Source organism: Hemicordylus capensis, chromosome 11, assembly GCF_027244095.1.
Source record: "Hemicordylus capensis ecotype Gifberg chromosome 11, rHemCap1.1.pri, whole genome shotgun sequence".
Lineage (NCBI taxonomy): Eukaryota > Metazoa > Chordata > Lepidosauria > Squamata > Cordylidae > Hemicordylus > Hemicordylus capensis.
In genome coordinates, this window is record NC_069667.1 from 3974043 (window position 1) to 3996603 (window position 22561).

Genomic DNA, 22561 nt, shown 5'->3' on the forward strand with positions numbered 1-22561 from the left:
TCAAGGCAAAACTTCTTAAATGTAAGAGACCTGCATCCTAGATAAAGGTTAAGTGTGCCGTCGAGTCACTGTCGACTCCTGGCGACCATAGAGTCCTGTGGTTGTAGAATACAGGAGAGGTTGACCATTGCCTCCTTCCATGCAGTGTGAGATGATGCCTTTCAGCATCTTCCTATAACCCTAACCCGATATAGGAGTTTCCCATAGCCTGGGGTTCGAACCAGCAACCTCTTGCTCCATAGGCAAGTTACTTCTCCAGCATTCTAGATATTGGTATGTTTTTAAAGCAATTGCTTTTGCTTTGCTTGTGTTTTAAGACTATTTCTTGGAGGTTTTGTAAGGGTTAACAGCTAATGCAATAAAAACATATCCAATTGTAACTTGTTTTTAGAACCTTTGCAGACTATGCATACATTGCAGTAGGTGATTGATTTTGTTGTGCAGTTGTCTAAAAATACTCAAAGTGGTAGACGGTGGTACAATCACCAGAGTAGAAAAGTAGCTAATAAGCACTCTCTCTATTTCCTGGAACAGACACCTTGTCACACACCATATTGTGTGGTTCCATTTCCTTTAAATAAAGGTACTGTTTACTTGTGAATGCTAAAGTTGCTCTGGGAGACACATTGAAGTTTTCAGGACTTCTGGGTGGTGAAGGCTACATTGTTCCACCATTCTGTTATGACATATATGATGGCTCTCAAGCAAGGTGGTAAAGCAACACAATATCGATTTGGGAGGAAAGGTATGATTATATTCCATTTCAGAAGAACAAATAATGCCTGCTTCGAGTAGATGAAAATGTTGCTTCAAACACGTACAGAGATGCTAGCAGAAAGCGCACACTATAGATTTCTTCCAAGTTAAATTGAAATCTATTTGTTTCTATCTGTTCAAGGTAGAGAGGAGGAGAGAAGATGGTCAAATTGAAGGGACTGGATGCCAGCAATTTCTTCCCCTCTGTGGCTAACAGCAGCTTTGGCCAGGGTTGGGGAGAAGGCAGAGGGGAAGAGATATGAAGAACATGTGATCATTTCCTCTTGGAAACATGAATAATAGAAGGGGACTGAAGAGAAGTGTAGAGTGGATAGGAGGAACCCTCTATCTGAGAGACAAGTACCGAGCCTTTGAAGCTTTAAGCTTTAAACAGTTTTGGATGCAAAAGAGGTAGACCTGAAGTCTTTGCATAAGCCCCTAAGCAGGTTTTAATTAATGAGCTCAAAGTCTTGGAGTGTGGTATCCCAGACAAGTGTTCCATGCCTGAAAATAGATCTGGGCCTTTTCCCAGCATCTTCATGGAGAAGTGGCCTGGGGCTCAGACCCCCTTCAAGAGTGGCAGCTGCTCAGGAGTGGAGACAAAATAGTCCACCATTAAGGAGGTCTGTCCGCCCCCACCAACGTGCTACAGTGGACCATGGGGGCAAATGCTGGAAATATAGGGGTGCCCTGCCCAGAGCGCCCCCCTGTGGTCAGCAATGGACAAGAGGAGCTTCCTTACAACCACAGTCTCCCAAACCAAATGTTTGTGGCAAACAGGGTGGGCCAGGGAGCCTGCCTCTTAATGCTTTGACAGATAAGGTCAAGGAAGAAATAGATGCGCATGTGATTTTGAGGGTTACTCGATCACAAGTGCTTTTAGAAGGCCAACAAGACCACCACCAACAACAACAACAACAAGAGAGATTAATAGCATAAAGGGGAACGGGAAATGTCCACTGTCCACTGTCCACAAAGGGGATCCTGGGACATCATCACCACACACACACACACACACACACACACACACACACACACACACCTGCTTTTTGGCACAGAAAAAGACACTAGGGCGCTTTCCAGAGTAGACCCTACAACAGGACGAATCTCGGAAGTGTGCTTCCACACTTCCTGTGTCGTGACACCGCTGTCCCTACGTGGACATGTTCACATTTCCAATCCCTTGTTGTGAATTTAACCGTTGCGATATAGAGCAAGGACGCCGTATATCCCATTTGAAAAAGTTGCTGTTTTCCCAGGTTGTTAGTTGCTGTGAGACTGCACCCCCTGCTGTTTACATTCTGAATGCGACTTGCCCGAAAAGAGGCATTTTGCTGCTGTTGAGCAGCTAGTCTGGAAAGCGCCCAGGAAAGCAGATCACTGCTCATACGCATCTAATTCATCCCTAAATTCCTGGACTCAGAAACCCCAAGCAGGCAGTAAGGCTTAGGAGATGAGATGAACTCAGGGGTGTGCCAAATTTCCTTTTATACTTTTTATTCAATTTTCACAACACAAAAGAACAAACACAAATAATACAAACACTCGCAAACACACAGAATAAAGACTTCCATCTCATCAATGGAACAAGTGTTGTTAACAATAACCGGATCTTGCCTATAGATTAAACATTCTCTCCCCAAGGGTGTGCCAAATTTCCAGTGGGTTAGCTTTGCTCAGCAAAAGATTCTTTGTGCGAGAGAGGGCACAAAATAGTTGGCACTTTCAATAAGAACATTTTCTTCTCTGCTTGTGTGTGTCCGCCCGCCGCCCTGCCACAATGCAATTTTCTTCCTACGTGTGATTTTGCTGATAATCATCCAGCTACTGCACTCTGAACTAGCCACCATTACTCATCGCTGGGTGAAGCTGAGAGCTCCGCACTGGTTTTTGCCTGTCTTGAGGGGGAGAAAAAGACTGCAGAGACACTCATAGCTGGCAAACTGAGTCTTACTTCCTCATGCCATAGAGTGCCAGGGTTCCAGCTGCTCGGGTCACTTGCCAATCAAGTCAGACTGCTTTTTTTAAAAAAAAGCGGCATTGAGATTTTTCAGATCTTTCTCCCCATACAAGCAAAGTTCTAGACAGCAACAAAACTGGCCACAGATGATCTTATTATATGCAAGGCTTTAATGGGATGGGGAAAAAACCATCCCAGGAGTAATGACCAACAGTGGGACTGTCCCTGCTAGGGTTGCCATATCCAACCTTCCCAAATCCGGGTGACCTCATTTGCATATTATGCAAATTATGTGGCAACTATTTATTTATTCATTCATTCATTCAAAATATTTCTATACCGCCCAAAACTTGCATCTCTGGATGGCTTACAACTAATCTGCATTTTATTTATTTATTTGACAGATCTGTATACTTTCCCCACCTTCTCTGCCCTCCTATGTGATCGGATCCAGAGTAAAATCCGGGCAATCCGGGCAGCACATTTGAAATCCGTGTAAATCTGGGTGGAATTTAGCAGCCGGGTGGAAGAGCAAAAATCCAGGAGCTACCCTAAATTCCGGGGGACATGGCAACCCTAGTCCCTGCTAACTGGGCCTTTATATCTAGTGACAGGGTGGGGGGTGGATGGGGGAGCAACTGGCCTTCTCCATCCCCAGCCCAGTATCTCTCCAGCGGTGGTTGCTGGGGTCTCCCTTATGCTTCTTTTTTAGATTGTGAGCCCTTTGGGGACTGGGGACCATCTTCTCATCGTTCTTTTCCAGTGTAAACCACTTTGAAAACATTTGGTTGAAAAGCGGTATATAAATATTTATTTATTGATCACATTTCAATACTGCCTGATATGTGCATCTCTAGGCGGCATACAGAATTAAAACCCGACAAATATAAAACAGATCAAAAGCAGTTAGAATTTCACAAGATAAATAAAAGCAACCTCATAAGAGAAAAACAAATTAAACAGTTTAAAATTAATTTCAGTTAGAAGCCTGAGAAAACAGGTGTGTCTTCAGGGTCTTCCTAAAAGCAAGCAGAGATGGAGATGCTCTTATGTTGGCAGAGAGGGTATTCCAGAGCCCCGGGGCAGCCACAGAGAAGGCTTGGCCCCGGGTCACCACCAAATGAGTCGACAGCAACTGTAACTGGACCTCTCCAAATGATCTTAAAAGGTGACAGGGTTCATGACAAAGAAGGCACTCTCTTACGTACCCTGGAGCCAAGCCATTGCGGTCCATAGTAATAGTTGTCATCAGTTCAGTAATACTACAATAGTCAGAGAATATTTTATCCAACTAGCCCTTCTTGTGTGATAAGAGCATGGAACAGAGGGAGCTGCCTTATACCAAGTAAGACCCTTGGTCCATCTAGTTCAGTATTGTCTTCACAGACTGGCAGCAGCTTCTCTAAGGTGGCAGGCAGGAGTCTCTCTCAGCCCTGTCTTGGAGATGCCGCCAGGGAGGGAACGGGGAACCTTCTGCTCTTCCCAGAGTGGCTCCATCCCCTCAGGGGAATATCTGTTGCAAGCCAGCTCAAGTTTTAGAGAAGTAGGATACAAATATTTTAAAAATGTATTTATTAGGGATATTTATGTCCTCTTGTTCTAGTCCAAAGCTGCACTCAAGGCTGCTAACATCAACAGAAACATAAAACCACATTTTTAAAAAATAGTTTAAAAAGCCAACAAAAGAGCAAAAGATAAAATTACAACCAAAAGGGTTAGTCTCAGCCAAACGTTAGCTAATATGCAGTCCAAATCTTGCCCGAACAAAAGTGTTGGAAAGAGGCAGTAAAAAGCCACCAGAGAGGAGGTCAAATGGAACTCATGAGTGTGGGAGTTCCACAGAGTGAGTGCCATAACTGATAAAGCTCCCACGTGTTCCTGCGAACTGCATCTCAGGATAAGAGGAGGATGTGTCAGGGAGCTTCTCCTGATTATCTTAGTGGCTGGGCAAGCTCATACAGGAGGTGATGGGTCTTCAGACATTATTAAAAATATTTAAGCACGACTTTTCAGCAAAGCAGTACTACTTTTACATAGCATAAGAACCTAAGAACAGCCCTTCTGGATCAGGCTCAAGGTCCATCTAGTCCAGCATCCTGCTTCACACAGTGACCCACCAGATGCCGCTGGAAGCCTGTGTTGAGGGCATTCTCTTTCTCTCTCTTGCTGTTACTGGTATTCAGAGGTGTCCTGATTCTGAGGCTGGAGGTGGCCTATAGCTCTCAGCAGGAAGAATGAGAAGGCACTTACCTGTCCCAAAGCGACTCACAGTCTAGACACACAAGGGAGACCCCGCCAGCCACAGCCACTGGCAAGGAAGCGGTCCTGGGCCAAACAGAGGCAATGTTCTGCCCCAGCGAAATGGAAGAGAGCCGCCATTTTGAAAAGGGGCCCCTTGGCCCAGCCAGAAGCAGGTGCTTAACGAGGCCGACCCTGGCCGGAGGGGGCCGCTCATTCATTATTCATGGCGCAGCTGTCCGCTCCGCTTCCCCGCCAAAAAAGTTCCCGAGGCCGTTTTCATAGCAGAAGGGATGAGAAGATGGTTCTCTGCCCCAAGGAGCTGGCACTCCAAAAAATTAACAGAATCGAGGCACTAGCAGCCACTGCCGCTGGGAGGGATGCTGTGCTCTGCTGAATAGGGACAGTGGCTCTTTCTCTGCTAAACAGAAGCCAATCACTGGGAAGGTGCTTCTTGGCCCAGTTCGTCCCTGAGCAAAGAGGCACCATGCAAAGTGGTGATTCTCTGCTGTTTAGCAGGAAAGAGCAACTGGCCCTCTCCAACCCCAGCACAGCATCCCTCCAGTGGCTGCTGCTGGTATGTTTGTTTTTAGACTGTGAGCCCTTTGGGGACAAGGGACCATCTTTTAATGTATGGTTCATTTTTTCTGTGTAAACTGCTTTGAGAACTTTGGTTGAAGAGTGGCCTATAACTATTAGTAGTAGTCATCGTCTGGAAGGCTATGGTAGAAGCCAAACCAAAATGCGAGTGGTGTGTGCAGAGCTACTTGCTGGCACTTCAAATACCTTTATCTATCTATCTATCTATCTATCTATCTATCTGATTTGTACATCGCCCCAAACTTTCGTCTCTGGGTGGTTAACAATAGCATAAAACAAGTTAAAAACATATACAAAAACTATAAACAATTTACCAATTTTTTAAAAAACCAGAAATTAAAACCTAAACATTTAGGAAGCTCTTTAGGAAATTTAGGAAAAAATTTAAGCCAAGGCTTCTCAAACTTGAGTCCCTAGAGGTTGCAAGACTACAAGTCCCATCGTGCCCAGCCCCAATAGCCCCTTATGGGAGGAGAGCTGGTCTTGTGGTAGCAAGCATGAATTGTCCCCTTTGCTAAGCAGGGTCCACACTGGTTTGCATGTGAAAGGGAGACATGTGAGCACATGGTATGATCTTTCCCTTAGGGGATGGGGCTGCTCTGGGAAGAGCACCTGCCCACTTGTAGGCAGAAGGTTTCCAGTTCCCTCCCTGACAACATCTCCAAGATCGGGCTGAGAGAGACTCCTGCCTGCAACCTTGGAACATAAGAACATAAGAACAGCCCGGCTGGATCAGGCCCAAGGCCCATCTAGTCCAGCATCCTGTTTCGCACAGTGGCCCACCAGATGCCGCTGGAAGCCTCAGACAGGAGTTGAGGCCATGCCCTCTCTCCTGCCCTTACTCCCCCGCAACTGGTACTCAGAGGCACCCCGCCCCCGAGCCTGGAGGTGGCCCAGGAGAAGCTGCTGCCAGTCTGTGTGGACAATACTGAGCTAGATGGACCAAAGGTCTGACTCAGTATAAGGCAGCTTCCTATGTTCCTTTGTAAGCAATGCTCTGTTATGTCTCATAGCCCTGGCACTTAATGAAGTGCACCTTCATGAATCCCAGTCCAAGCCCTGTCCGGGATTATTCCCAAGCCATCACTTACCTGCAAGTTATGGTGAAACGGTCCCCAGCATCAACTGTAACATGTTCCCTGGCAAAGCTCAACTCTGGTTTCATCAATCTTTCTCCCTTTGCAAGACCTGAGTGAAAACAAAACACAAGAAGATGTCTTAATGTGTGAAGTCTCTACAGTGCAAATCTCTTTTCCTTCAAGACACTGGAGCCACTGAGAGATGCTTGAATGTTAACAGCTTAGAAGCAAACGCTTTCCACTTTCATCCATCCAGCTCCTACAAAGGAAGGGTTAGGGAGAAGGCTACAAAGTCAAAGCTGGATAGGAGGACAAAATGAACAAGAGGATATAACCTGGGGCTCACTGGATTTATCCCATGACCATTGTTCCCTCTGACAGAGATTCCCAGATGTTGTTGACTACAAATTCCATCATCCCCAATAGCTGCCCTTTGGCTGGGGATTATGGGAGTTGTAGTCAACATCTGGGGATCCCTGTTACAGGGGACACTGCCCCTGACTATAAACAAGAAAGCTCTTTCCCCATTTCCTTCACATCCCTCTGTCATTTAAGCCAAGTTAACGAAATCATTGCATTCTCATTCCATTCTGTTCCACTAATTGGAAATGCGAAATTTCTAATCTGGTGATTTGAATTTTTGCATGCTATTTCGGATCTGAAGTTTCCCCCTGGTGTCCAGTCTTTGTGGGGGGGCAGTAGGAGAAGGAGATCTGACATCCCCCTTTGGTTTCTCTTGATTGTTTTAACTGTCCAAAAAAAAAAGTCAGAAAAAGTAAACCAAATATACAAAACACCATTTCAAATCAGCTATCACAGCCTTGTTGCATTCGGGTTTAACAATAAATCAGAGAACGCTTAAAGTTTTAAAGGGCCGGAGTCATGATGGTTCAATCAAAGATGTGTCACACAAAGGGCACAACCTTCTTCGTTCCTTTCTTCAAAACATTTTAAAAAGAAAACAAGGTCCTGGGGCAGGGAATTCTTGTGGCTGGGGATGATGGGAGTTGTAGTTCAACAGCAGCTGGAGGGCCAGGTTTGCTCACCCCTGTTCTAGGGCATGGTCTGAAAACAGATGATAGAGTCACTTTCCTGAAACAAAGCAGGTTTAAGTCTGGTCAGTGCCCGGGGTGGGGTACTATCCATCTCTCGATCCATCGATCCATCTATCTATCCATCCATCCACCTATCCATCCATCTCATTTCTATACCCTACACACAAATGGTCCATGGTGCTTTACATGTGTTAGGTTGTATGTATTAGGTTGGGGTTAAAAGATGGATCCCAGTTTGAAGACTATCAGTACAGATATTTGGTGAATATTCACAATTGAAATCTGTAGTGGAGAAAAGTGCTGGAGAAGTTTCTTTCATTTGTGCACCAGATGGACCTGTGCCTTTGGGAGACACGAAGTAGGCAAGCCGATAACATTCGACTGGATGACTGTTGTGTGCCGAGAGTCAAGCAGGAAAGGTCTGCTGTGCAGCCAGGGGAGTCAATTAGCACGGTGAGTAACATTTTAAACCTTAAAAGTGGCTCATAAACCTCTTATAACAATAAAGTTCCAGGTTGTGTTCCTAGTAAAGTTCAAATGCATTTCCAAAAGGTTTGGCTGACCCTGAAATGTTTGTATCCTCAGTCAGTTCAGGCTGAGAATGGATGATAAGTTTTCTCCAGAGAGTTGAAGGCGGATAGAAAGGGGGATCATTGTTTGTGGAGTGCACCACTCATCTTTTTTAAAAAATTTATTTTGCTTCTCTCAAAACGGGTCTTTTTGTTGCTTAACTCTTCTGGTGCCTCTCTGTGATGTTTTTGGTTAATCCGTTCCGTGATCCTCGCCAGCTTTTGAATGGAGCTTTAGTTACCTGTATTCCGGGGCAGCGAGAGCACTGAAAAGCAGTCTGCACTTGACTCTCTGTGCGTAACAGCTGTTTCATTAAACTATTGATATTCCTATTCCTGATTCCAATCCATTGCCTTGCCCTTGCATACCACAACTCCTTCCCTTCCTGCACTCCGCTCCTGTTGGGCTAACCTTGATAAATTTATATCCTGCTTTTCATTATAGAGTTATAGAAAGCAGCTAACAAGAGAGACATTACAAAACCACATGAAGAATGCAAGCAAGGACAGGAACATAAAATTCTGCCTTCTACCGAATCAGAACCTTGTTCCATCTAGCTCAGTATTGTCTACACTGACTGGCAGCCACCTACCAGGGTTTCAGGCTCAGGGGTCTTTCTCAGCCCTACCTGGAGATCCTGCCAGGGACTGAACCTGGGACCTTTTGCATGCAGCTCTACCTCTGAGCTACGAACCCATCCCCTAAGGGGAATATCTTGCAGCACTTACAGGGAGTCTCCCATGCAAATGCAAATCAAAAGCAGACCCTGCTTAGCAAAGAGGACAATTCATGCTTGCTATGCAGCAGGGAAGTGCTTGACTAACAAGCAGAAGGTTGCCGGTTCAAATCCCTGCTGGTGCTATATTGGGCAGCAGCAATATAGATGCTGAAAGGCATCATACTGCACAGGAGGAGGCAATGGTCAACCCCTCCTATATTCTACCAAAGAAAACCACAGGGCTCTGTGGGCACCAGGAGTCGAAATCAACTTGACGGCACACTTTACCTTTACCTTACCCCAAGACCAGCTTTGCTTTTCAGCTGGGGAGCTGCTGAACCAAAGCCCAGAATATACCATCACCTGGCACTAGCAAGATACTCAAACACTTTTTGAAAAAGCAAGGTTTTCACCTGCTCCCTAAAGACATGCAGCATCATCGTTTGGTGGGCCTCCATGAGGAAGGAATTCCACTAGGCTGGTGCCATTATAAAAATACCCTGCTGGGAAAGGATGCTTGCTCAAGCATCACTCAGCAGCATCCAGAGGAAATCCTCAGAAGTTGAAAAGAGCACAAGTTGTGACGTATATGGAGGCACTGCCATTCATCTGCTAAGCTAAGTAGGTTGGCATTTGCTCTGTAGTGCAGGGCTTTGGGCACACCCTTGGCTGGGAAACCCGGCTTATTCAGAGCCGCACCAAGTTCTCCTCCAAAGTGATTGCACAAGAGGCAAAAGGAACAGTTCTTCCGCCCTCCGCTATAATATTTCTATCATTGTCTCCAAAAGTTTGCTTTGGCTTCTTAATGCTGAGGAAAAATTGATACCCAGCGCTGACTTCAGAAGCTGCCTCTCCTTGTCCTGCAGCATAGCGCAAGAGCAGGCGACAGAATTTACCACACACAGATACCACTTTGGACTGTGGGTTGGCTGCTCTAAATAGGCAGCGCATGCTGTCTTGCTTGCGCATTCATTATGTTCCCATTATTAATCCGATTTATTTCTCCAGAGAGTTTAAAAGCCTCGGGTGTTGTTTATTGTTCTGCAGGAAGAAGAATCAAAACACGGCCATCCCTTTGCATTATAACTCTCTTTATAAAGAACTTGCTGGTCAGGTAAGCATGTGTGGACTGGGCCAAAGAACATTCATCTCAGCCACTGTCAGCTGAACACACAACACTTTCCAAACAGACCACCTCCAGCCTCAGAGGCAAGAGGCCTCTGAATCCCAGTTGCAGGGGAGCAACAGTGGGAGAGAGAGAAAGCCCTCCCCTCTTGCCTGTGGGCTTCTCAGAGGCATCTGGTGGACCACTGTGGGAAACAGGATGCTGGACAAGATGGGCCTTCTTGGGCCTGATCCAGCAGGGCTGTTCTTATAGTTGTAATTCACACATGCAAATACATCATCAAGTCTTGGTTCACACATGCAAATACATGCACACAATTCCTCTACTCCAGGGCTGCTGCTGGAGGACCGAAGCTATGCAGCCCTACCCTACACTAACCTGGATTCTTGTTGAGTAGCAGCAGCAGCAGGTGTGGATGGACCAGATCAAGGTACTGGATAGGAGGCAACTGAATTCTTGGGCTTGCCAACATTTTATAAGGAGTGCATGCTCTCTTAACATCCCTTCACAACGTTGAAAACCCTGCAGGCTCATGAAATGAAGAGAGCATGGATGACTCGCAGAAAATAAATAAAGGGAAGATGGTGCATTGTCTGCCTGTATGTGTATTTCAAATTCTCTCAGCAAGAACAGTTAAGGGCATTGTTTGTAATGCAGGCAGAAGATTGTTACTTTGAATCCTGGATGCTTTTGTTGAAAATCTTGACAGTTCCCCATTATGCAGCCCGGTGCAGGGATAGCTACACAGACAGACAGAACCGGGCTGAAAGGAAGACGCACATAGCAGTGATTGGTGTGAGCCTGATTGTTGAAGGTGAGCATCTATGGAGCAGAGAGACAGCTAATGTCATCGTGACATCCTTGTAAAGGCCTACACATCCTTTTGATGTTCAGGAAGAAAGGAAGGCAAGCAGCAGAAGACACAAGGGGATGTTAAGCCACAGGGGGCAGGTACAGAACAAGAGATGAGCAGACCTGCCTTGATGAAAAAAAAGCACCTCTGCTAGACTTTTCAAAACTCATTTCGCTCCCCAAGGAATTGAATGTTTTGTCCAAGAGGAGCATCTGAAACTCAAGGATGCTCTGAACAAATGTCAACCTCAATGCAAGCAATGGAGCCTCAGAGTTCTGCTTTGGATTAAACTGGGCTGAGCTAGACCAGACGATGCAGATCCATGGTCTGATCTCTTTGAATTCCAGCAAAAAGCAGCTGTGCAGGTGTGGGCTGGTTTGGATCAGGACTGTGTTGTTGAAGGAGGGGGGGATGTTTAACCATTTCATCACGTGTGGTTCTCCCATAACCCCCCACCCCACCCCACCTTGGAGCTTACTTTTGGCTCTGTGCCAGTGTTCCCTCTAACAGGAATTCCCAGATGTTGAATCTGAATCTGACTACAATTCCCATAATGCCCAGTCAAAGTCCACTCCATTGCAGCTGGGGATGCTGGGAGTTGTAGTGAGCAATATCTGGGAATCCCTGTTAGACAGAACACTGCTCTGCCCACATTCACATTTTCTCTAGTGTGGCAAATAATAGCTTTGCAGGAGGGGACCAGTTACGCCCCCTCCCCCATTGCCATGGTACCACTTTTTTGGTCAAAATTTAAAGAGAATTTTAATTTTCGGGAGCAGCATGAGGAAGGTTAAAACTTGAGATGTTTCTTTTGCCTTTTCAAACTTATTTGCTTCCTTTGAACCTCCTCCGATGAGGCTTGTTCAGTTTGGAAACGGCGCTTTGGATAATGATCTTCATGTATAAGGGCAACATTTAATGATGTGGGAAATATGTATAAGAGGCACACATACTTTTTGAAGGATGTTTCCATTTTCTGTATTACTGAAACGGGGATGGCTTAGATGGCTTTTCTTTTTAACAAGCAGCAGTAGCACTGTTTATTAAACTGCAAGCCTTCTCCCATACACATTTTTTAATATCATTTTTTAAAAGTGTCTGTGTTGGTGTTTGGGCAAAATGCACATTTAAATGTACAGTAATTGGTTCAAAAGGCAGATATCAATCAGCTAAAGTTCTTATCAGTTGGCAACCCTAGGATTGGTCTTCTCCCATGGTCAATCCTGGAAGAAAAATGGCAGGAGGGTTTGGTTCTTTTTCTCTTACTTCCTGGGGGCGGGGGCAACACAGGAAGTTCTACTTGCACAGAGTGCCACTCCAAATCTGTGGCTGCCATCTTACACACTGTGTCGGGTGCAGTGTCCATAACCCATGACCACACCACTCCATAAGGGACACAGTCTTCTCCAGAAAGCGGGGTTAATTTGGATATCACTGGGACTAATCCAGTTACTTCAACTTCCACTTTGAGACCGACCCACTGAAGTAACACAGAGCAGGATCGGCTATGCATTCCTCACTCCGCAAAAACCACAGGCTGCTTCTTTATATAGCTGAAGATAGCTGCTTGAAGAGTGAGGGCCTCAGACATCAAGGGAATGACCTCGAGGGACTGCTGAGAAGCCAGAAGCTGAGGGTAGCTTCACACGTTACATGACAAAGATGACTGCTGTGTGTGTACTTCAGCTATGCTGGTGTTTCCACAGAGAGTATGAATACAAATGCATCCATGTACATGGCTGGGAATCTGATTGGGCCTTCCTATATGTGTGTATGCTGGTATATCTATGTGGCATGTGGCTATAATACAGGAGTAGTCATCCTTGGCTGTCAGGAACCTAGGAAGCTGCCATATACTGAGTCAGACCCTTGGTCCATCTAGCTCAGCACTGTCTACACAGATTGGCAGTGGCTTCTCCAAGGTTGCAGACATGAATCTCTCTCAGCCCTATCTTGGAGAAGCCAGGGAGGGAACTTGGAACCTTCTGCTTTTCCCAGAGTGGCTCCATCCCCTGAGGGGAATATCTTACAGTGCTCAGCAGTTGTTGAACCACAACTCCCCAACAACCAGAGACTGAAGGTTGCCTACCCCTGCTAAACCAGAACCAGTGTACACGTGCCTTTAAAGTTTAAACACCAATGTAACACATTTGCTCTATGGAATTTCCTTTAGATGACATTAGGAACAAATACATCTTGTAACACTCTTTTCCAGTTTAATGGTTCCATGGCAGGGCCTTTCCACGTACACTGTGACTTTATAACCATTTGCGCCACCCCGCTGCCCTATTTAAACAAAGCAGGTCTTTAAAAGACACTGGATGGCACCGAAATACGTTTTGCTCCCTAAATGGCCACCCAAGTACCATTCTGGGGAATGTAAAGATAATTTCACACATTATGCCAGGCTGGAATGATTATCGCCAGTAATAAAAGCTCAGCAGTAAAAACTCAGGGAATAATTCTGTTGGCAAGAACCAGCTTGGCCACGAACAGTGCATGGCCTTCAGGGGACCAGGGGAGGAGAGCAGTGGAGGCAACTGAATTCATCAGGAGTGGAGCTGGTACAAATTCCGCTCCACTGTGATGAGATTGTAGATCACTTCTGCACTGATCTTCAACAAGTCTTCAAAAGCTGTGACTCATGTCTAGATCTCACACTGCCCATGTTATAGGCTAAGGCATTCCCCATCATTCTGCCTTCACTATGGAATCCTTCCTTCAAATGTCCCATGTCTTTTTTCCAATATATTCTAACTAAAGACCAGCTCTCTTGTTCTAATTTAATCTACTCCCTTCTGTGGTGTTTTTAGGAGCCCTCTCTGCCATTTTCCTCCCAAATTTTGAAATTTCACCAGGGCCTCCAGAAATGCCATTTCAGAGTCTAAGACAAGCTATGGACCATCTTGGACAGACATGGATTCAACAATCGAAATGTGTAGTACATCATCCTAATTAAAATGCATATGGAAACGAATCAACCCGCCCCATTGTGTCAAACAGAAAAACAGCAGCTAATGAAACTAATTCAACGGGACACTTAATTCAGTAAAGAAATTCCAAAGTTGTTAAGCAGCTGCCAAGAATACTGCCTCATAAGCCCTCCCTGTCCAAGTAGAGTAATCAAGATGCTAGAAAGAATTACAAACCCACTTCCTATTCTGTAATTATGAGCTGTCACAGATCCACATCAACACCACAAGAAGCTATTAAGGCATCATGTGTTAAAACGCCCTTACTTCACAGGAACATAGGAAACTGCCATATATTGAGTCAGACCATTTGGTCTATCTAGCTCAATAATGTCTTCACAGACTGGCAGCGGCTTCTCCAAGGTTGTAGGCAGGAATCTCTCTCTCAGGCCTATCTTGAAAATGGTGCCAGGGAGGGAACTTGAAACCTTCTGCTCTTCCCAGAGCAGCTCCATCTCCTGAGGGGAATATCTTCCAGTGCTGACACTTCTGGTCTCCCATTCATATGCAACCAGGGCGGACCATGCTTAGCTAAGGGGACAAGTCATGCTTGCTACCACAAGACCAGCTCTCCTCTCCATCATGACTGAATCCTTCCCTCACTATGTATGTGTCAGTGCAACTAGTTAGCTGATTTTTAACCAGCTAATATATGTTAATATATTTCCATAAAATATATTTTCCATAAAAGTTTATTAAAATCAACATTTTTAAAACTCACCCCAAAAAATCAATAAAATGACATACATAATGTCATTATGTATGATGACATTATGTAGTTTCTTTTGAATGTTACTCCAAGCTTGGAGTAGCATTCAAAAGAAACTAGCTACACAGTTCAAATGTGGCAACAGATTAAAAAAAACTCACTGAAACTGGTGAGTCTTAAGTGTCCCTTGAACAGAGAAAGAGAAGGAGCCACACAGACCTCTCCAGAGAGAGACTAATGCAGAGGAGGGGGCATTTGTTATGCAAATGAGCATTCTTGCCAGTTGTATATTATTTCATATTTCCTTTACAAACTAGCTGAAGCCAAAGCTGCTCTAAGCTTCATTTTTAAGCCCTACAAATCTATTCTCTGAATTGCAGCGGCTTCTCAAAGTCTGTTTCTTGCGTTGATTGGGGAAGTCATGCAAGCTGATTTCACAGCACCTTCCAAAATGACCCAAGCCCATCAGTTATTGAGCACAATCTACTCATGCACTGCATAAGTCTCTGTAAATTCTTCCATTGTTTGGTGCAGCCAAGACAGCTCTGGGACAAAATCCGAGCAGATGCACAAATCCCCTACATTTTTTGCTTAAGCCCGGCAATTGTAACGGCTATGCCTCTGCACCGAAGCTATTCCCCTCGCAAACCAGGCTCGGCATTCATCCAACGCTGCATCCAAGCACAAGATTTGGGGAGAGAAGAGAAGAGAAGAGAAGAGAAGAGACTGATGTAACAATGAAACAAAGACGTCTCTTCTGAGTGCCTTTCAGCAGTAACCTGCCAAGCATCAGCGCAGAGAGGCAATATTCCCAGCACATTAGTTTCTTCAACACTCAGGTTGACCACAAGTTTAAACAGCCACCGGGTGCCAAACACAACACAAGCCAGGCAGATATTTATCGACTCCAAATGCCTCCCCACCAAAAAAAAAATTGCTTGGCTGCTGTGAGTGAGAGGTTTGCAAGGGGAAATGGCTGATAAATGCAGACTGTGGAAAAACCATAACAGACAAAGAGTGGAGTATCAGGGCAGGGTAAGATTATCAGGGGCTGAGCCAGGAGCCACAAGGCCCAGGTCTGGGGGCCTATCCCAGAGGGTGACTTCGGATGGAGCGTGGCCAGAATGCAGGCCCGGGAAATGTGTGAGGCATTATTATTATTATTCATTATTATTATTATTTTGCATTTATATCCCTCTCTTCCTCCAAGGAGCTCAGAGCGGTGTACCACATACTTAGGTTTCTCCTCACAACAACCCTGTGAAGTAGGCTAGGCTGAGAGATAAGTGACTGGCCCAGAGTCACCCAGCTAGTATCATGGTTGAATGGGGATTTGAACTCGGGTCTCCCCGGTCCTAGTCCAGCACTCTAACCACTACACCATGCTGGCTCTCCATCAGCAGCTGTAGCAGGCGAGAGGATGAAGTCCCGGGCTCAGCCTGGCCTCAATAGCAGGAGGGTGGGGGGTGTCATTTCCCTCCACATAATTCACGCTTGTTTGTTCTTGATTCATCCAATATTCCCATTTGTCAGTTTAATTCATTTTTGTTTTTGATCCATGCTGCCAATCCGATTTTTTTTAATGCTAAGAACTTTTCAGTCCTGGCCAAGATTTAAAAGTTTTGTTGTTGTTGTTGTTCAAGTGCTGTCTTATTGTAAACCACCCAGAGACACGCGTTTTGGGTGGCATACAAATATGTTGAATAAAATAAAATAAAATAAAATAAAATAAAAATATAATAAAATAAAAGTGCTTCCCAAACTGGTACCATGAGGAGGTTGTGCTGTGATCACAAAGTCTCTCCAGAAAGTATTCTATTGACATATTCCAGTGATATGCACTATTCTTGGGCCACTTTGGCAAAAAAACCCAAAACCACCCTTCAGTGCGAGAGCCATTTCCCCACCGTACTGACCTCTGCACAGGACTGCACTTCCCTCAGTGTGCGCGGAGGGTGGGTGGGTTAAGAGAGACGGAGCCCTCTCTAAAGTGCTCTATGGGTAAAGTGCTGGGAGGGCCATACTTCCCAGCATTCTGTGCAGACCTTCCAAGATGGCACAGGGGCTCAAGAGGCCTTGTTTCCCTTAAAAGAACACACACACCCCCAGTGCTGGTCATCTCTGCATGGTGCATGGTGCAGAGCACTCAGCTGCACTCAACAAACCATTAGTCAGGGAGCCACACTTAGGGTTGGTGGGGGCTGCCACTGGTCCCCGTGCCTTACAGTGAAGAACACTGACATATTTCGGTGTGATCTGGAAGTCCAATGCGGGCCCCGTGCCACTACCACACCATTGCCATGTACCATCTACGGTGCTCTTCCATTGCTCCCCTGAACTTCAGTGGGGCTTGCTAAGGAGGCTGTCTAGGCACATTGTATCCAGTTCCTCTAATGTGCACACGATTGGCTGGTCTGGACTGCCGCTAAAGAGAGGATGAGGATGTGTTGGATGCTTCCCCTGGATACCACTTGTGTGGCTCTATCTATGAGAAACAGGCCAAGCTCTTCTCGCCCATTAATTTAGTTTGCCTTGTACAAACAGAAAGTTCGTAAAAATATTGGAGCTGGGAGTGAGAACTCATCAAGTGACATCATAAATAACCTTCCCCACCCCAGCCCCAAGTGGACAGCACATCTACCATATCACTCTCCAAACAATGGCTAAGGAAGGCCAAGGCTTGCAGATAAGATACCAGAGCTCCCCTCAGGGTTTTTCCCTCTTAAGTTCCTGCTGCACAGCCTTCCCCATGCTGGACCCAGAGGAACAGGCCTTTTCCTGTCACACCACCATGGGGTCACACTAGCTTCCTCCCATAATCAGCAACCCCTTTCATAATGGCCACTCAATTGCCTTCACATGCTCTTCGGAAACTCCCCGTTAATTACTGGGGCTCCTTCAACGCCAGAACTGTTCTGCAAGAGGTCATTTTGTACCTCCTGCATGGTTACTTTGGACATTTCTGGATGGCAGATGAAGCAGTGCTTTTCAAGACCAACTCACCAAGCTAGGGAACAAAAATCAGCTCAGGCAACCTATGAACTTCAAACCCTTCTTCCCACAGCCCTAAATGTTGTGTTCACTCACATATCATGTGGATTAAACTTGGCACGTCTTCCTCTCTTGCTCTCAGACCCATTTGTTTTGTTTTGTACAGCTGCAAACAAACGAAAGCAATTGCTGCACGGAGGCCAGGCCAGAAAGCCCGCTCCAACCTGTTAGCACGCACCGAAAAGAACCATTTATTACCCAAGTCTATCCTGATACAAAGCGAGGTTCACGTGTCACAAGAGAAGCAACCTCTTTGTATCTGCCAGCGGAATGATTAGTTAGCTGTTCCCACCTCATTTTTAAAAACATATCTGTTGGACTTTTAACCTTAAAATAGTCACCCAGCTTCAAGCTGACGGTTTTATCAACATTTACAGCTGTTTCTCCAAAGGTGCCTGTGTGGCGGTGGGGGGGGGGGGTCTCACTCAGGGAGCTTCCTAGGATGAACACTTTTCTAGAATCATTACAGGGAAGTTCTGCTTTCCTAGCTTTGCTCTGACTGAAGAGAGAAATTCATCATGTTTTGAAATAAAGGCAATAAGGGTCTCCCACACCACTACCAAATTACAGATACTGCTGGGTACAGACTCTTTTTTCCTTCAGTGGGGCTATTCCCATGATCAGGCAAAATCGGGCTAGGGGAGCCTAGCCCAATTGTGCCTGATCGTGGGAGCCACCAGGCTCACAGGCAAGCCCGGTGGCTCCCAGGCGGTTAACCCGCCTAAGTGCCCCTCCCCTAAAACTGGGTTTGCGGAGCGAGTGCTCCGCAAACCCAGTTTTCAAAATCATGAGTAGCTGCGGTGCGGCTCTGCGCCATGGCTACTCACAAGTAGACCCCTGAAGGGGAGGCAAAAAGCTGCCTCCCGGCTCCAGGGGTCTCTCCAGCATGCCCTGTGTGCTCACGCAGGGCATGCTGGAGCTTCCGGGGGCTGATCGGCCCCTGCTCCCCTCAGCCCCCTGCCAGCTCAGTCACGGAGCCGGCAATCGTGTGGGAGGCCGATCCTCCCTCTCACTCCGCTCTTCCCGCTCAGTCTCACAAACCGGGTCTCACTGATCGTGAAACCTGGCTCACTGTCTTATCCTTTCTCTGCCTTTTTAAACTGTTGCATCACTGTGTGCTGCTGTTTAATTTAACTTCAGCAGTACTGTTGATTTAATTCCAAACGCCATGCTTCCCCATGATGCACACCTGTTTGCACAGCGGTGAGAGGAATGGAGTAGAACTTCACCTTTTTTTACATGCAAGAATTATTATTATTTATTTACACAGTCAGACGGGTGTTATTGACTGGTTTGTTTTATCCAGACATTGAGTCCTTCCCAAGGACCGATCTAGGATGGCTGAATTTTATGGTCAATGTTGTTGCTGTTGTTATATCGTCGCAGAATATAGGCTGTTCCCAGGAAAGCGGCTTTTTGTGATTGGCTGATGGTGATTTCTGTGGCCCCGATGGTGTTGAGGTGCTCTTCAAGGTCTTTTGGAAATGCACCCAGGGCGCCAATTACCACTGGGATGATGATGATGATGATGATGATGATGATGATGATGATGATGATGCAGTCAGAAATTGTAACCCCTGATTCTGCTGCATGGGTCCAGGTTGGTTGTGGCAACATTGTTCCCAATCACTTTCTTTGCTCCCCGCCGCCCCGTAGCAGGGCTGCACAACTTAGGTCCTCCAGCTGTTTTTGGACTACAACACCTACCATCCTCAGCTACAGTGACCCACTGAGTCAGGGATGATGGGAGTTGTAGTCCAAGTTGTGTAGCCCTGTCCTATAGGAATGTGTCACAGCTAAATGGGAGTAAAGGGGTGTTCTTGGGCATGGTACCCTGCCCTGCTAATTCCAGAATGAATTGGAAGACTACTCTGTGAAGAGCAGACACAGCTGAGGAAGTGAGCAAGCTTTTGTAAACATCTAGCCTTCCCCCCTTCAAACTAACTAACAGGAAGAGGGGGGATTTTCAGGGGCTGGTTTCTCTTTAAGGGATAATTCTTAGTTTCTGTGTGAGTGAGTGAGTGAGAGAGAGAGAGAGAGAGAGTCCCCTTACTCTCAAGGCAACCCTATAAGGCAGGGGTTCTCAAAGTGTACATCCCCAGAGTTTGTTCAGCTATAGCTTCCATCATTGGCTGTTTGGCTGGGGAGGATCCGAGTTCTAGTTCACCAACTTCTGGGGACCTGAGTCTGAGAACCGTGCTGTAAGGAAAGCTGAGCTGGCCACTCTCTCTTGGGCCAAGATCACAGATCTCCATGCCCAAGTTGCGGTTTGAAGCCACATCTCTCCCCACTCATAACCACTACCACACTGGCTCCACACCACCCTACATGACACTCTTGACCACCAAATTTGACCACCAAGTTTCACAGAACTACTTTGGAAATTTTTGATGCCTGCTCAGTTAATTTTAGATCCCACTCAGGCTGAATCAAGACGGTCCCATTCCAAATGCACATGCGCACACACTACCTTGAAACTGCCGCTCAGAACAAAACTCATTCCGCGCACAGATGAAAGAAAATTAGACGGAATACTGGTGGAGAGCGGGGTCTGTGTTCTTCTCTACATGGTGGATTTTAAAAATGGTATTTAGAGAAGGTCAGCCCAGGAGTCTGGCTTGCAGTCTTGGATCCAACGGTCTGGCTGCAACAGAGACCATCCCCTTCAGCTGAATCCCTGCGCTTGCTTTATGATCTTGCTCTTTGGTTTGGAGAAGCAACAGTGCAGCAGTGGGGACCTTCACAATCTGGAAATCAAATTACATTCCTGCTCTCCATAATGGCCCAGATGCGCCCACAATTAGCTTTGGAACTCAGTAGTTATGATTCTTCTGAGAGTTAGAAAAACAGAAGCAAAGGAGCCAAGCCGTTCAAAGATCAGCACAACAACTGAGTTCCTTCTCTGAATTTAAACTCATTTTCTTTGAACTGTGCAGATTAAATGTGTTGGAACTGAAGAACTGCTTGCTGACAGAAACTTTGTATGATGAGTAAGAACATAAGAACAGCCCTGCTGGCTGGATCAGACCCAAGAAAGCCCATCTAGTCCAGCATCCTGTTTCGCACAGTGGCCCACCAGATGCCGCTGGAAGCCACAGACAGGAGTTGAGGGCATGCCCTCTCTCCTGCTGTCACTCCCCTGCAACTGGTACTCAGAGGCATCCTGCCTTTGAGGCTGGAGGTGGCCTGTAGCCCTCCGACTAGTAGCTGTTGATAGACCTCTCCTCCATGAAGGCAGATTCCTATGTAAGTAACAGGATGTCACTAAGCTGGAGTGGGCCCTGGGACAAAATGTGAAGAAGGGACCCTACCCGCACCACAGCTGTATGGGGACCCTGCCCGCCCCCATACAGCGTTCTTCAGAGAGGTGCAAGGGGGGAGAGTAAAGAGCAGACTATCACCCCTTCAGCAGGCCCCCTTCTTTCAGGGGCCCAGGGACATTCATCCCCCCGGGGCGCAGCGAGGTTCCCAGCGGCTGAGGGACAAAGTTTAGCCAGGGGGCCTCCGTCGTGTGCGTGATCTGCAAACATGCCCCAGAGCCCTAAGCCATGCCCCCTGCATCTGACATCAGACACAAGGGGGTGGGGCAACCTAACCCCACCAATGGATGCTACACCCATTACTTGAACTCACCGTTCAGTGAGCCTTTCGGTGTGGGAGAGTGGCCAGCAACAGCGCCGGCTCAACGGAACGGAGCCGGACCAGGTGCAGGGCCACCGGGGGTTGCCGTCCTCTACCGAGGGCGGTGGCGGATTGGGGCTGGGCAGCCCTTCCTCCGGCAGCTCTGCATGGCGGCCAGGGGGCAGAGCAGTGGCGAAGGGCGGTCTGCTGGGAGGAGGAAGCGTGGGGGAGAAAGGAAGCCCCAGCGCGCTTCTGCGCAAAGCGGCACACGCTCCAGCTGCAGGGCCCCAGGGCCCGGCGCGGAAAAGGCAGTGGCGGCAGGGCACACCCCAAGCCTTGTGGGCCCCTTGTAGGTCTGCTGACCCTCCAGGGCTGGGGACATCTGTCACTCCTTGTCCAATGAACGCTACGCCCATGTGTGCCCCCTTATTCAATTGTAGCTACAGGCCTGGACAGCAACCAGGGTTTCTTAAGACACAGTCAGAACATGGCTTTCCCCAGATGTCCCTGGAAGCTGGACCAACCGGCAAGGGGGCTGAGAAATCTCCCTTCTTCTCAGTGAGCCAGAATCGTTCAGAAGCAGGAATGGCGATTAAAACCTGATTAAGTGCATAGAATAGATGGTGCCCCTTTAAAAGGTGCTGGCTTGCTGCTTTAGCTCTACTTCCCAATGGGCAGGTTGTTTTCTGCGTTTGCTGTTCCTTGAATTCCTCCTGGGGCAGTTCAGTAGAACTGCACCCAAACGCCCCAGTCAGGCTCGGAAAACCAAGTTCAGGGGCAAATTCCGTCTCCCCGCCCAGCTGCGACATTCCCCTCGCTCGACCCCCACCTTCCCTCCTGTTTGACTTCTCCGCAGCTGTGACATAACTGGTGTGATGACAGGCTCTGGAAGAATTCTGCTTGTGGCGAGGCTGTGCAGAATCTGCTTTGCATTAGCACTCCACATATTTATCCAGTCTTTGTGCACAAACAACAAATCACCTTCTCTTCACCGCTTCTACTGCTCTCCTAAAGCAGTGTTCCTAAGCAGAAGGTGCCAAGTTTCATGCAAATCACTGCGTCGGAGCAGATCTACAAATTATGCACAAGCAGCTGGGGGAGTTTTGCAGTGTGCTATTCCTACTACAAGGATGTGTGTCTTGTGTGGTGGCGGTGGTTTTTTTAAACAACAACAACACTGCTCCATATAAAAAAGGCTCCTTGCATGTTAACTAGCACATGGGGTGGGCAAACCTGGCCCTCCTGTTGTTGAA

The 22561-nt window shown here is 46.9% G+C and overlaps 1 protein-coding gene across 6 annotated transcripts in view; it reads right to left on the bottom strand.

Moving 5' to 3' along the window:
* LOC128335359 (vascular endothelial growth factor receptor kdr-like) overlaps nucleotides 1-22561 on the bottom strand; it is a 207074-nt gene that overhangs the window by 128363 nt on the left and 56150 nt on the right. For all 6 annotated transcript variants that reach the window (XM_053273429.1, XM_053273431.1, XM_053273432.1 and 3 more), the window contains exon 2: nucleotides 6646-6742. In XM_053273429.1, coding sequence (XP_053129404.1) covers nucleotides 6646-6742 — 97 coding nt within the window. The remainder of the gene's footprint in view (nucleotides 1-6645; nucleotides 6743-22561) is intronic.